Source organism: Gobio gobio, assembly GCF_949357685.1.
Source record: "Gobio gobio genome assembly, chromosome: 13".
Taxonomy (NCBI): domain Eukaryota; kingdom Metazoa; phylum Chordata; class Actinopteri; order Cypriniformes; family Gobionidae; genus Gobio; species Gobio gobio.
Window position 1 is genome coordinate 18,262,620 of NC_137106.1, and position 14,065 is coordinate 18,276,684.

Here is a 14,065-nt window from a genome sequence, read left to right on the forward strand (position 1 = left end):
TGAGCGATTGAGTCTCATGTGTTGTTTTCAATTCATACTGGCAGCCGGAGGGCGCTCTGTGTTTATGTAATCCATATATGGTACAGACAGACGAAGAAGATACCATGTGCCATAATAAAAGTCCATAATAAAAGCTTCCTGAGATCGCGAAACATACATTTGAAGACTAATAAACACTCAATCGCGACGATGTATGGTTTGTCTTCAAGCCACTTAGTCTTCAAATGCTCATCCTTGGGCAGATGAAAAAAGCACTTCAGAACACAGCGTCTCGTCGCCATGATGTTTTCTAGTTTTCACTGGCGTCTTGGAGCGCAATAAGTGGGCGTATCGTATTCAAATAACTTGACAAGTTGACGTCATCTAGTCAGAGAAAAAGCTTCGGTCTTCTAACGATTCTTAAAAATGACTCAGTCGACTCTTACTTTTAAAAGAAAATAACTATATATACGGTGCACTGTCATATTTCAAGCTATGCAGGATGTTTTTGTTCACTTAGATCTATGTTACACACTACATGAAAGGTAAATTTCAAAATTCCATGATAGGTGCTCTTTAACTGAATGATATTAACTCTTTTTTTTATATGGACTGTATGATATTAAACTTTTTTTTTTAAAGTTAAAACTGTTATGGCCCCCAGAATATTTTGTTGTATGAATATCTTTAGTATATCAAAAAAAGAAAGGACAGAGACTCTGCTTTATATAAACATATAAGCATTCCTTTTATCAAAGCTGAGAAAAAGTGCATACGCAATGCTTTTATCGCATTGTTCCTGCTTCATTTTTGCCTTCGTTTTCAGCCAGAGATTCTATACTCTTTCAGAAGATGTAATGGTGTATAGTGAAACACTGATCTTCTCGTCATAAATGATGAACAATTCTGTCAATGGCGGGGAAAGAGTTAAGTCACTTTTTATAGGCAAAAATCAGATTTTTTTGGAATATTTGACTTGTTTGAGCAGCAGTGAAATCTGATGTTTACAACCATGGTCGGATCAGTTTTATGCATTTTTTTTCATGTAGTTATTTGAACACGATACGCATGTATCATCATGCAAACTTGAGAAGTGTGCGATATTATCTAAAGCTGTGTGCCAAAGCATTTTCACTCACTCTTTTTGACACTATTGGACACAGTATATGCATGAATGTGTGAAATCCTGTGTCACTTGTACCACGGTAGACATCAACAGAGATAACGTACAGTTTTCTGTTTTTTGGTGTCATTGACATCATTGATTCTTTTGGCATCATATATAGCAACTGTTGTAGATGCACTGATTATCACTTGCAAAATGAAAGTTAGCACTAAAGATTGGATTTTAAAACCAAATATGCAATATGCTGAGAGTGAACGAAGACACACACACACTCATGCACATGTTTCATGGATGACAGGATGATGTGTTCTTTAGGGACAACATTTTTTTATTCATTCTCCACAGACACACACAAACAAAGACAGATCTTCACTCACATGTTGAAACACCCTAGAGCCTGAAAACAGACCAAAGGAGCTGGCCTTTCCTGAGATCTTTCCACATACAGACAGAGATACACACATGACAGAAGCCACAGAAGGACGTTCACCAAAGGAATGAGAAAGAAAGAGAAAATACAATGCAAAATAGTTCTTAATTAGTATTTTTGTTGTGTTTTATAGTGAAGAAATCAACAGGATATGATTGTTTAGAGACTGGTATTATATTTGTGCTTAAAACGAGAAAAAAAATATCTCTGAAAAGGCTGTCTAGAAATGTTTTTTACTTGTTTTTTGTATTTTTACTGAAAAACAAGCCAGAAATACTGATGAAGAAAGAAAGAAAAAATCAGAAATACTGACTTGCAGTGTAGGGAAATGGATAAGAGGAAGACTAGGAGGTGTTTGAAAGATGATGATGATGGGGCCTTGGGATACTGTTATAATATGTCAAATTGAATAAATGTTTTAATGCTGCTGTTTAAAAATAATATTAAACATATTTAAACATATAAACAAGGGTTTCATTAATTGCATTAATTAACTATAACTTCCCCATTCTTATGCATTATATCCTTCTGTTACATTTGTGTGTTTGTGTTAAATAAAAGCTGGTGTTTAAGGATGTAGAGCCTTGACTCTCGCAGACATTTCTTACTGCACCCATAGTCAGAATATAGGAAAATACTTATTTAGCCTGGAGGATTTCATCTTGTCCTTCATCCTCAACCATCCCCCACCTCATCCCTTTATGTGAATCTTGTGTTGTGAATCTGTGTGGAAAGCTAAATCAATTGGAGAGACAGCGTATGGAAATAAAATTAGGCCTTTAGACCAGCCATGTTCTCTGGTGTGTGTGTGTGTGTGTGTGTGTGTGTGTGTGTGTGTGTGTGTGTGTGTGTGTGTGTGTGTGTGTGTGTGTGTGTGTGTGTGTGTGTGTGTGTGTGTGTGTGTGTGTGTGTGAGAGAGAGAGAGAGAGAGAGAGAGGGTTTAGTTTTTTCAATGTTGGTATCTGCTCTGGTAACGCTTCAACCCAGATAGAGAGAGAGAGAAAAGCTAAACAAGAAAATAAACAAGATTACCACCTCAAAATGGAAAGCAAAAGAAAACCAGGTCTCACTACTTTTTCAGCATCTTACACTACATGCGTCATGTTTTTAACATGCCACATCAAGTCAAAAATAGTGCTTTAAATTTGTGTCTCCATTCACACACTCTGCTGCATTTCTCACGTATGTGTCCATTTTAGAGCCTGCAGTGTCAGAAAGTGTCGTAATGGGCACTTTTAATTTCAGCAGAGCAATGAACTATCTAATTAAAAGGGGCAAATTATGTTCAAGACCTCTTGCCCTTTCTCTCTCCTTCAGCGAGACTTCACGCTTCCCCTTAAATGTTTCAGAGCTGATTCCTCCCCTGACTGTTAAAACCATTTTAGTCCGATATGGAGTCAATTAAGAACCTAATAGAATAGATGGGTTAAAAAGTATGAAGTCTGAGCTCCACTAATAAAAAAAAGTCCCATGCAATTGCATGTCACATTCTTAGAGTCTTGCTTAGAGTCTTGTCTTGTTTTGTTTCTAATCATGGATTATGGCAAAATATGACAGAACCGTTATGCATTAGTAAATAAATTGAAACAGGCCTGGTTCTCAACTTTTTTTGCTTCAGGCCCTTTATTTTACTGCCATTATTTTGTCATATTTTGTCGTTCTGCTGTCACAAAAAGCCTGTGGTCTTTTCTCAGTCAAATGTCACTGTAACCTGATGAGAAAATGGAGAGAAAAGAAAGAGTGATTCATCCTTTTTTCTCACTACAGCATCTAATGCATTTATCAGCATTTATCACTATTAACCTGAGTCTGCAAACAACCCTGTAATTAAATTGCTATCTTTATATAATGGATGTCAGCAGGCTGTGGAATTTCAGGGATCGATGGCTATTGATTTCTGTCATAATGGGCACCCTTGTATGTACAGACTAATTATACAAGGAGGTGTTTTATATTACACATTTCTTCATTTATTTACTTCCCTCAGAATGAATAAGCTTTTAAAATAAAGCCACCTGAGGTGATCTTATAATGAGTGTTTGATGTATCTAAACTCTGAAACTCTGAGGAAATAAATAAACATGCTGTGTATGCAAGAGCTGGTCAGTACAGTAATTGTACCCATTATAAATCTGTGGCAGAATGTGATGGATCAGACTTGTTTGTTCAGCACATCCCACAGATGCTCGATTGGATTGAGATCTGGGGAATTTGGAGGCCAAGTCAACACCTCAAACTTGTCGTTGTGCTCCTCAAACCATTCCTCAACCATTTTTGCTTTGTGGCAGGGCGCATTATCCTCCTGAAAGAGGCCGTTTCCATGAAAGGGTGTACATGGTCTGCAACAATGCTTAGGTAGATGGTATGTTTCAAAGTAACATCAACAGGAATGGCAGGACCCAAGGTTTCCCAGCAGAACATTGCCCAAAGCATCACACTGCCTCCGCCGGCTTGCCTTCTTCCAATAGTGCATCCTGGTGCCATGTGTTCCCCAGGTAAGCGACGCACATGCACCCGGCCATCCACGTGATGTAAAAGAAAACGTGATTCATCAGACCAGGCCACCATCTTCCATTTTTCCGTGGTCCAGTTCTGATGCTCATGTGCCCACTGGTGGTGCTTTTGCTGGTGGACAGGGGTCAGCATGGGCACCCTGACTGGTCTGCAGATATGCAGCCCCATACAAAAAAAACTGCGAGGCACTGTGTCTGACACCTTTCTATCACAACCAGCATTAACTTCTTGAGCAATTTGAGCTACAGTAGCTTGTCTGTTTGATTGGACCATACAGGCCAGCCTTCGCTCCCCATGTGCATCAATGAGCCTTGGCCGCCCATGACCCTGTCGCCGATTCATCACTGTTCCTTCCTTGGACCACTTTTGATAGATACTGACCACTGCAGAATGGGAACACCCCACAAGAGCTGCAGTTTTGGAGATGCTCTGACGTAGTCATCTAGCCATCACAATACTTGCGTTGCCCATTAACTTTTATATATATTTTTGGATGTATTTGATTAGTTTATTAATTTAATAAGTTTAGCATCTATTTATGATTTTTTTTAATGCATCCTACCAGCTGAATATTATTATTATTTTTTTTTTTTTTAACTATCTTGCTGGCCCCAAACTTTTGAATGGTATAGGCCTATACAGGCCCTAAAATGAACACTTGCCAAGCATCAATGCGAGTAAAAAATATACTCTGCATTGGGGAGTATATGAAACGGTGTTAGTCGTCAGTTGGCCAGTAACAATTTTTGGCATTCTAACAATGCAATGTTGTGAGAACATGAACGGGAACAAACCTGAACGACACTCAAGCACTGGAACACGCGAAATAGAATTTGTTACTCACACTCAGTGTAGGAAGTCTTAGCGAGTATCCTAGTAAACACAAAACATTGTAGTTTTAGCTATGGTGTCAAAATTGGAATAGAGGACTGTGAATTCTCACTAGTATCTAAAATTTTGGTGTCATAACTGCCTGTTTTTGTGTCATGGTTGGTAAAAAATATTTTTGGTCTGTAAATTTTCTTAAGTCACCGGCCATTGGCAGGTGTGGCAAAAGATTAGTTTTAGGCACTGGGCCTATATAAACTGTAAGCTACAAAATCATTAAACTTAGTGGAGCAAGTACTGTAAGTCTTTTTTAGACACTGCTCTATTCATCTGAGCGTGTTTCACCTCTTCACCCATCCTCTGTATGTTCTGGGCCGGGATTTCAAGAAGATTGAGTTGAGGATTAGAGAAGATCAGTGTTTCATATCTCTCGACACTGAATCAAGATCTACTTCGCAAACACGCACACACATAGCACTGCTTTCTGGCCTTTTTTGAAGTTGCACTTCTCTGCAGGTTTGTTAGTGGATGTCTTAGTAAGTACTGAAGTGCTTACAAGGCTGTCTGTGAGAAAGTTCATATTGCCCTCTATCAAAGAATCGTTTGTGGGTCACTGTGCCTTTGCTTACTGAGGAAGCTGTGTAGTCAGGGTTAATGGGACGACAGCCATTACCTACTTTAAGACATCAAAATGGTTCACAGCATCAAATATTAAAATAGTAACAGTAAAAGGTAATGGCAGGAGACTATCCAGTTTGTAAATTCCTTATTAACTCACCACACTCCAAATACCATTACAACATGAATGTCTTCAGGCGAAACAGAAGACTTAAACAGAAATGTGGTGCCTGAAGTTTATTATGGAAGCCTATTTATGCTACAGAGTAATAAAAAAGGTAATTGACTTTATATCTCACAAAGCAATCAAGCGTGTAGCGTCAGTTCTGGCAGGTCACGTTAGTCAAACTCGCATCAGCTGTCTGTCAGCTGATCACGTCTACCTATAGGAATACGACGTCTATCACAGCATACATATAGCTCCTCAGTACTATCAGCTGCTATCGCGTTTCTCCAGAGCTCATTTACCCTCCTCCACCCCCAGCTCCTCCTCTTGTCATTCAGGATTTGGTATTCTAGTTCCCCTTGAATCAGACTAAATTACTGAATTATTTTGTACATTTAAAGGGTTAGTTCACCCAAAAATGAAAATTCTGTCATTAATTACTCACCCTCACGTCGTTCGAGACCCGTAAGACCTCCGTTCATATTCGGAACACAAATGAAGATATTTTTGTTGAAAGCTGATGGCTGAGAAAGGCTTCAGTTAGGCCTCCATTGGCATTCAGTACACTTATACTCCCAAGACCGATAAAAGGCACTTAAAATGTCATTACAAAGTCCATCTCACCACAGTGACTCTACAATAATCTTACGATGCGACGACAATAGTTTTTGTGCGCAAAAAAAAATCAAAATAACACCTTTATCCAGCTTGTTATTGCCTTCCGCGTGTGCCTCCACGACGCATGCGCGAGAATATGACGTAGCGCCGGGGCTCGGGATTCCATGAAATGCACACTTAAGCCCCATTTTGAGCACTACGCCGAGACCTAAAGCACGATCAATGTAGAATCCAACAGCTGAGATATGCGCGTCTTCCTCTGATTGTAAACAAATCACTTCTGGGTCATGTGTCCGAACGCCGGATCTGCGTCATATTCTCGCGCATGCGTCGTGGAGGCACACACGGAAGGCAGTAACAAGTTGGAAAAAGGTGTTATTTTGATTTTTTTTGCGCACAAAAACTATTGTCGTCGCATCGTAAGATTATTGTAGAGTCACTGTGGTGAGATGGACTTTGTAACGAATTTTTGAGTGCCTTTTATCCGTCTTGGGAGTATAAGTGTACTGAATGCCAATGGAGGCCTTTCTCAGCCATCAGCTTTCAACAAAAATATCTTCATTTGTGTTCCGAATATGAACGGAGGTCTTACGGGTCTCGAACGACGTGAGGGTGAGTAATTAATGACAGAATTTTCATTTTTGGGTGAACTAACCCTTTAATGTCAACATTAATGATATCTGCAACACATTATGTTGGTTCTGTTCTGTTTGCTCTTTATTATTGGGGGTTATTGCTGCTCTCCCTGCTCTTATCCATGCTAGGCTGCATGGATGCGCAGGGAGTTCTTGCCCAGAAGTGAACCATACTGGCAATCCAAACTATATGCTAATAGTCAATCAATCATCTTTGACGATAGTGGTCCTGACAGAAACTTTATTGTAGTTGCATCTTTGTTTTTTAGAATTGCGACTTCATATCACATTTGTGACTTTATATCTTGCAGTTTGACTTTATATCTCACAAAGCGACTTTATGCTTTATGTTTTTCATAATTGCAACTTTATTGCAATTGTTTATTGAAATTGTTATGTACAAAATGTGCAAAAATATAAAAATAGGAAAGCCCTTAGTGATAAAATAGAATACAGAATCAAAATGGTAAATGGGGAATCTTTTCCCCGAATAGTGCAGCCAGCCCTTTTTTAAACTATACATCTCACAATTACCTTTTACTCGGAGGCGTAAACAAGCTTCCATGTGGAGTTTTATCTCTTTTTTTATGCACATTTTTTGAGTTTTCGGTGGCCTACAACGTCTGAACATGTAGATCACTCGAGGGCGGTTTCATACTTGAGTCCTTGATGGACTTTTTCTTTTGTGACCACTCTAATTGGCGTGTTACACCATGTTCAGCGAGCATTTTATGATTCACACTTCCCTGTGGACGAACTCCCACATTCCCTTGCTCATCGTTCTGTGGCACTGAGGGAGTCACGCCACGTTTGGGATTCGGATTCGGATGGCTGTCACACCAGTTCATCCCTGAGAACATCAAAGGCTTGAGGCTTTGAAGTTCCTTCCAAAACAACGAACTGTTCTTCCACTGGCATGTGGATCAAATCGAGGAGAATGGGAATTGGACTCTTGTGCTGTCATTACTGAAGGATGGCCTAATGACATTAAACCAAAAATGGCTCTCACAACGACCATGCAGGCAGTACTTGAGGGAGCTGAGCTGGTGTGTTTTACTAATACGTTAGCCCAAGGTCTAAACCAGGCAGGTTCATGAGGCGAATTCAAAATGAAGTTTTGCCCCAAGAATACAAACACTGGATCTGTTTTCACATCCTGATGTTCATTTGATGAATGTGTATGTATACACGAGTATAATTATGGCATACATAACCCCAAAGGAGAAATATAGGGAGTTTGAGGTTTGTCAAGGTGTGTGTGTGCGTGTGTTTAATAATAATATGCTTCTGTAACATTTATTCACAAGTAGAAACAGTACCTTTAAAAAAACAATTATTACCCAATTATTTGTTAGGTTTTAGTAAGCTGACTTGTTATTAACTTGATCTTTAAAAAGTACAAAATGCGAGCCTGAAAACACTTAAATTGGGCTATAAAGAATAATTTTTTCTTTTTCTTTTTTTTTTTTGGCTCGGCCGCTGGTCCCTTTTTGTATATAATTTAAAGTAGGATAGCTTATTTATATTTAGATTACAACAAAAACACTCTAAAAGGATTTCAGAATATGGAACACCACACACACACACACACACACACACACACGCACACACACTAGCCCTTTAAAAGCTTCTGCTTATGTTGTTGAGGTGATTTACATTTGGATTTCATCATGTCAGCATCATATCATCACTCTCATCTCTTTCAGCTGTACCTGTGCTTTGACATGCCACTCACACACTGACACACAGACACACACATACACACATTTACGCATTTGGCAGACGCTTTTATCCAAAGCGACTTACAGTGCCCTTATTACAGGGACAATCCCCCTGGAGCAACATGGAGTAAAGTGCCTTGCTCAAGGACACACTGGTGGTGACCGCTGGGATCGAACCAGCAACCTTCTGTGTGTCAGTTCCATGGTTTAACCCACTGGACCACCATCTCACCTGCACGCACGCACGCACGCACGCACGCACGCACGCACGCACGCACGCACGCACGCACGCACGCACGCACGCACGCACGCACGCACGCACGCACGCACGCACGCACGCACGCACGCACGCACGCACGCACGCACGCACGCACGCACGCACGCAGAGTTTTCTTTTTTAAAAGGCAAATTTTAGCATTTTTGTAATTATTCTCAGACTTTTGGATCCCATTTTATTTTTTGCCATATGTTTAGTTGGGTCATCATTTGATCTGGTGGGTCTGCTGATAATTTCCAGTAATCACAACACATACGGTGCTCCACTTTTCTTGTTCATGTGCATCTCCAAAAAGCAAGTTTACACTCCACTTACTGTCTGACACACTTCCATAATCTGCTCTGCAGATTTGGGGCATTAAACAAGATGAATTTGGTTAGCATGTGGTAGTGAAATGTAACAGTGCTTTAAGAGAGTTTTTGATATCATGTTTCAGAATTTCATTTTTCATTTTTAAACTAAATATAGTGGCTTTTGGTGAAAAGAAGAGGCAGATGCTATGCTGAATTGTTTGTGTGTGTGTGTGTTTTGTCCTCTAGCGGCCTGTTTGCCAGCCATTATACTGAGACACATTACAGGGAAGATGGACAAACTGTTAAGAGCACTCACAACTCTACGGTACGTCAAACAGTCTCTCACACATTTATCATTTGGCACATAGACCCAGGAAGATATTAGACTGGCTATTAATTGTTGGCCCAATCAATCTGATGTCCAACTTGTAAAACATGTGCATCAATTTTTTTGGTTTAGTTCACCCAAAAATGAAACTTCTGTCATCTTTTACTCACTCTTTCAAACTTCTATGACTTTCTTTCTTCTGCTGAGCAAAAAAGGAGACTTTAGTCCAAACTCCTCTTATCTATACACTGAAAATGAATGGGGACCAAAGGCTGTCAAGGTCATCACAGACAATAAAATATTGAAAAAGTATCACAAAAGTGGTCCATAATACTTAACTTAAGCACTATCTAAGTCTTCGAAAGTCATACAATAGCTTTATGTGAGGAACAGACTGAAACTGAAAAAAGGAAGAAACTGAAAAAGTCTTACTTTATAGTCACCATTAACTTTCATTGTATGGAAAAGAGCAGTGTATAACTATAAAACTTTAAACTTTATAAAAATGTTGTGTTCCAAGGGGGAAAAAAGGATGAAAAAAATGTGAATTTTCATTTTGGCTGATCTATTCCTATATTGTTGTGAATTATGATGCTTAAAAATCATTCTCTGACTGGCCATCTTGCCAGAAAGCTGAATAATCTTACCATGATGTGATGTTGACACAAGGATAGCTTGTTGACATTATTGTCAGGCCTGATTTAAATTGTCTACTTCGTCTTTTGTACTTTTATAATTAGACTAGTGCTAAGAACCGTAACTGACAGCTTTGACAACATGTTGCCACCCCCCTCGCTCAAATCACACATGTGTAGGCTTGACTATATTATTCCTGCTGGGCATATTTAGCTCTTATTTATAATCATTTAAGCCTGTCCAAATAACCATGAACAATCTTTTGTCTTCAAAGCTGGGGAGGTCTAAAAAAAAATCAAGCTTTTCTAAAAGATTAGTTCATCAAAAATAGGTAAAAACGGCTTGACAAGGCTTTGGTGTGAGTGGCAATAAGATACTTGATTGACAGTCTTATTTTTCAAATGGAAAATTGTATCTAAATAAATAGAAACCATGGATTGTGCATGGGGGGAAATGAATAACAATGAGAAACTGCTTTAGTCAGAATCAATGCTTTGAATCAAAAAGTGACAGATTATAAAATGACTTGGGTTGAATTTCTGGGAACTGTTCAAGTATTATATTGAAATATGAAAAATTGTATCAACTTTTTTCTACTAAAACAGTCTAAAAAGTGAATTTCTCTATACATGTGTGAACTGTCATCCAATGCAGACACCTAGAAAATGCAGTTTAGTATTTCCTCTGATGATCCTTAAAATCAGGACATTATGAAAGAAAAATGACCTTCTTTTACTAAGTCTCAGACTTCACTTTGCTGGCCTAGTGTATTATTTAACAGGGCCATTAGCTAGTGAGTCATCATTTTTAGCTCTAGCTGTTTAGATATCCTCCATCTATGGCTGTGTCTGGTATGTTCTCTGCTATTCTTGGTCTGGTAAAGCTTAAAGATGTGGAAATGGTAGCCACAGAAATGTTTTGATGTGAAGGATTTGTGCCATCAAGTGTTGATTGCTTTTGACAGTGTGTTTTTGAGCGGTGTGTGTGCGTGAGTATGTGTGAACATTTGTGTGAGTGATGGCAGTTAGCCGCTCCAGCCTGTGGCTACCAATTGGTATTTCCACATGAAAGGTCTTTGGGGGCTTGTGCCAGCCATAACAGGGGAGAATAGTTTCCCTGTAAAATAGACCAGCAGACGCTGCTCTTACTGGCGCGGCAATGTGTGATTTTCATTGGCAGACAGCTGCTTAAATATGACTTTTGCTACGTGGCGCTATGCTACATGATCCCATTAAACCAACATTATCTGACATTATCTTGCACCTAAACGGGATCTCAGTTCTAGTAAGTCAATGATCCTATTTTATGGCTAATTGGTTTTCCCCATTTTAACTTGAGCTGTTAGTTTTCAAATTACACATCTGGCTGTTTGGTCAGTGACATTATGCTCAGGATTAATTTATTAAGTTATTCAGAAATACATTAAAGGGGTGGTAAAACACATTCTTTCGAAGGCTTGATTGTGTTTGTGGGGTGCACTGTAACATGTGTTCATGCTTCGTTTTTGAAAAAATGCATTATTTTTCATATATTTGACCTTTATTCTACACTGCTCTGTCCCTCCTTGTAAAAACGGTCTGATGGTTTCCGGGTTCTATGAAGCCAGTCCCTCAAAAATACGCAATGGGCTCAGATATATATCAGCAAATATATAGCAAATATCTCCCTTTACTTTAAACTTTGAACGTTGTAACTTTGCAGATGTTGTTTATGCTCAAGCAGCAACATTACACGCTGGCTAAAGTTAGAATAGTGAAATCGTGGTTTACCACCCCTTTAAAAAAATGCAATTCATACAAAGAGTGACTTCTATGTTGAACATAATTTCTGTATTAAAATGTATTTTACTATTTTTTGGGCATAAAATAAAACAATGTCAGGGTTATACAACTGTCCTATATCGTAATGATGAAAAAGCCAAGACTAACATGATAAACAGAAAGAAAAATAAAACAGGAAATTACATCATATAGAGGACTCCTGCAGACCCTCATGACTGTGTGTCAAGTCGTGAATAATTTGACCTTTTTGTAACAAGACAAGGTTAGTTGTAAAGTGTTATGTAGTGTGATAGTTCTAATATAATATATATGTATTGAAATTGATAGTCGCACCACATGATATTTTCATTAAATTAATAAAAAGTTTACCAAAACCATATGAAACCAACATGAGTAAGAACTTGGCTCATGTGTTTTAAACTAGATTTTTAAAAGATTTTTCCTTTTCTTTATGCAGATGAATTGCTATTACCATGGTGAAGTCCAAGGATACGCCCACTCTGATGTCAGCCTTAGTACATGCTCTGGTATCAGGTAAGCACAGTCTCACCACCATATTTTCCCTGTATCCCATTATGTAATTTCAACCATAACGTTCTAATTTTCAAAGTCATTAGAACTCCTTAAACAAGTAGTTTAAAGCATGTGTGCTTCAGTGCGGAAAGCTATTATGAACCTTAAGTTGTCAAACATTGATTGCCTTGATATTGTTTCCAGTGGACTTCACAACTCTTCCTATGTGAAGGTTCATTTAGAGACCATAAAACCGTGAGATTAAACATCAATAAAAGCTTTAGTATCATCCCATGCTTCATTGTCCTGAAGGTATGTTGTGATAAACTTCAGCTATGCCGTTAAATGTAATTAGGAGGAGCATTTGGCTACAGTAAATTTCTCAGAGAAGCACGGCTTTTACGAGAGAATAGGTAAAGATGAACCCAGTGCTTTGATTGAAGCAAACCCAAGTTCCCAAGGTCTCCTGCTTGTAATTACCAAACACTTCTTCTGGAAGTATTTACTTCATCTTCATGATCACAAGCCGGGGACCTACAGGTAGGGAGATATCAATGCCATATCTGAACACAGAAGGTTACTGTGAATCAAGGCCGAGGTAAATGTGATTGTGGCTTTTTATTCTCACTGGTGTGGGGGTGTGAGATGGAAATTTTTACATCTGCAAATGTCGAAATATGCAATACTGTGGATCAAATTGCAATCCTGTTGAATTGTCTCTGCTCAGTACTTTCGGGCTTCATATTAGCAGCTTGGTTATAAATTGCATGGAGGGTTTCATCAGATACAATTTAAATTATCATTCCTTCTGAAAGCACCGTTTTGAACTATCAGTATGGCTCCAGATTTTCATCTGTTATATCTTGTTATTATATTGCAAAGTGAAAACTCACTCTTCATCTCGCAACCTAATTCTGCAGCACCGTGGCTCTTATATATACTCCCTTCATATTAAATTATCTCTCAATGATATCCTTCAAAATATCTTTTTTTACACCCATGGCCATATTATTAAGAAGATCAGTTCTGTCACAAATGCAAATTCACACATTTGAAAACACAGGCATTTTGCTATCTGGTGAGTAACGGGTTATTGGTCATAGAACGGGGTGGAGAAATTCAATTTTATGCAGCCCAGTGTCATTTGGCAGAAAAATCCATATCCACCCATTTTCCCAATAGAACAAAGATTTGGATTTATAAGAAACAGATTTCTTGACTGTATAGCTTATAGAGGTTCATCAGCTTTTAATCTTACAATTATATTTTACTGATAAAAATATAGTTATATCAGCATTAGATTATCTGATCTCAATCAGTGTTCTTATTATTCAGCTATATCACTGCAGTACTAAATGGACTTCATTATTTTTCACAATCTATTTAGTTTTACACTACATACTTGGAGAATAAAGTGTCCTGACCTCAAGAAAATGACCTGAAAGTTATACCGTACAGATTAATTGCATTTTTGTTCTGAAGAAATCTAAGTGATGCTTGTCGAACGACACAATGCAATGGCATTATGGGTGGTTAGGAGGAGACTGCAAGCTGTTTCCATGGTGTTCTAGTTACAAGGGTATTGCTAGGTGGTTGCTTACT

At 38.5% G+C, this 14,065-nt stretch overlaps 1 protein-coding gene across 1 annotated transcript in view; it reads left to right on the forward strand.

Moving 5' to 3' along the window:
- The window catches only part of adam12b (ADAM metallopeptidase domain 12b), a 79,215-nt gene that overhangs the window by 37,419 nt on the left and 27,731 nt on the right, over nt 1-14,065 (forward strand). The window contains exons 4-5 of the mRNA XM_079833993.1: nt 9,452-9,530; nt 12,408-12,484. Coding sequence (XP_079690119.1) covers nt 9,452-9,530; nt 12,408-12,484 — 156 coding nt within the window. The remainder of the gene's footprint in view (nt 1-9,451; nt 9,531-12,407; nt 12,485-14,065) is intronic.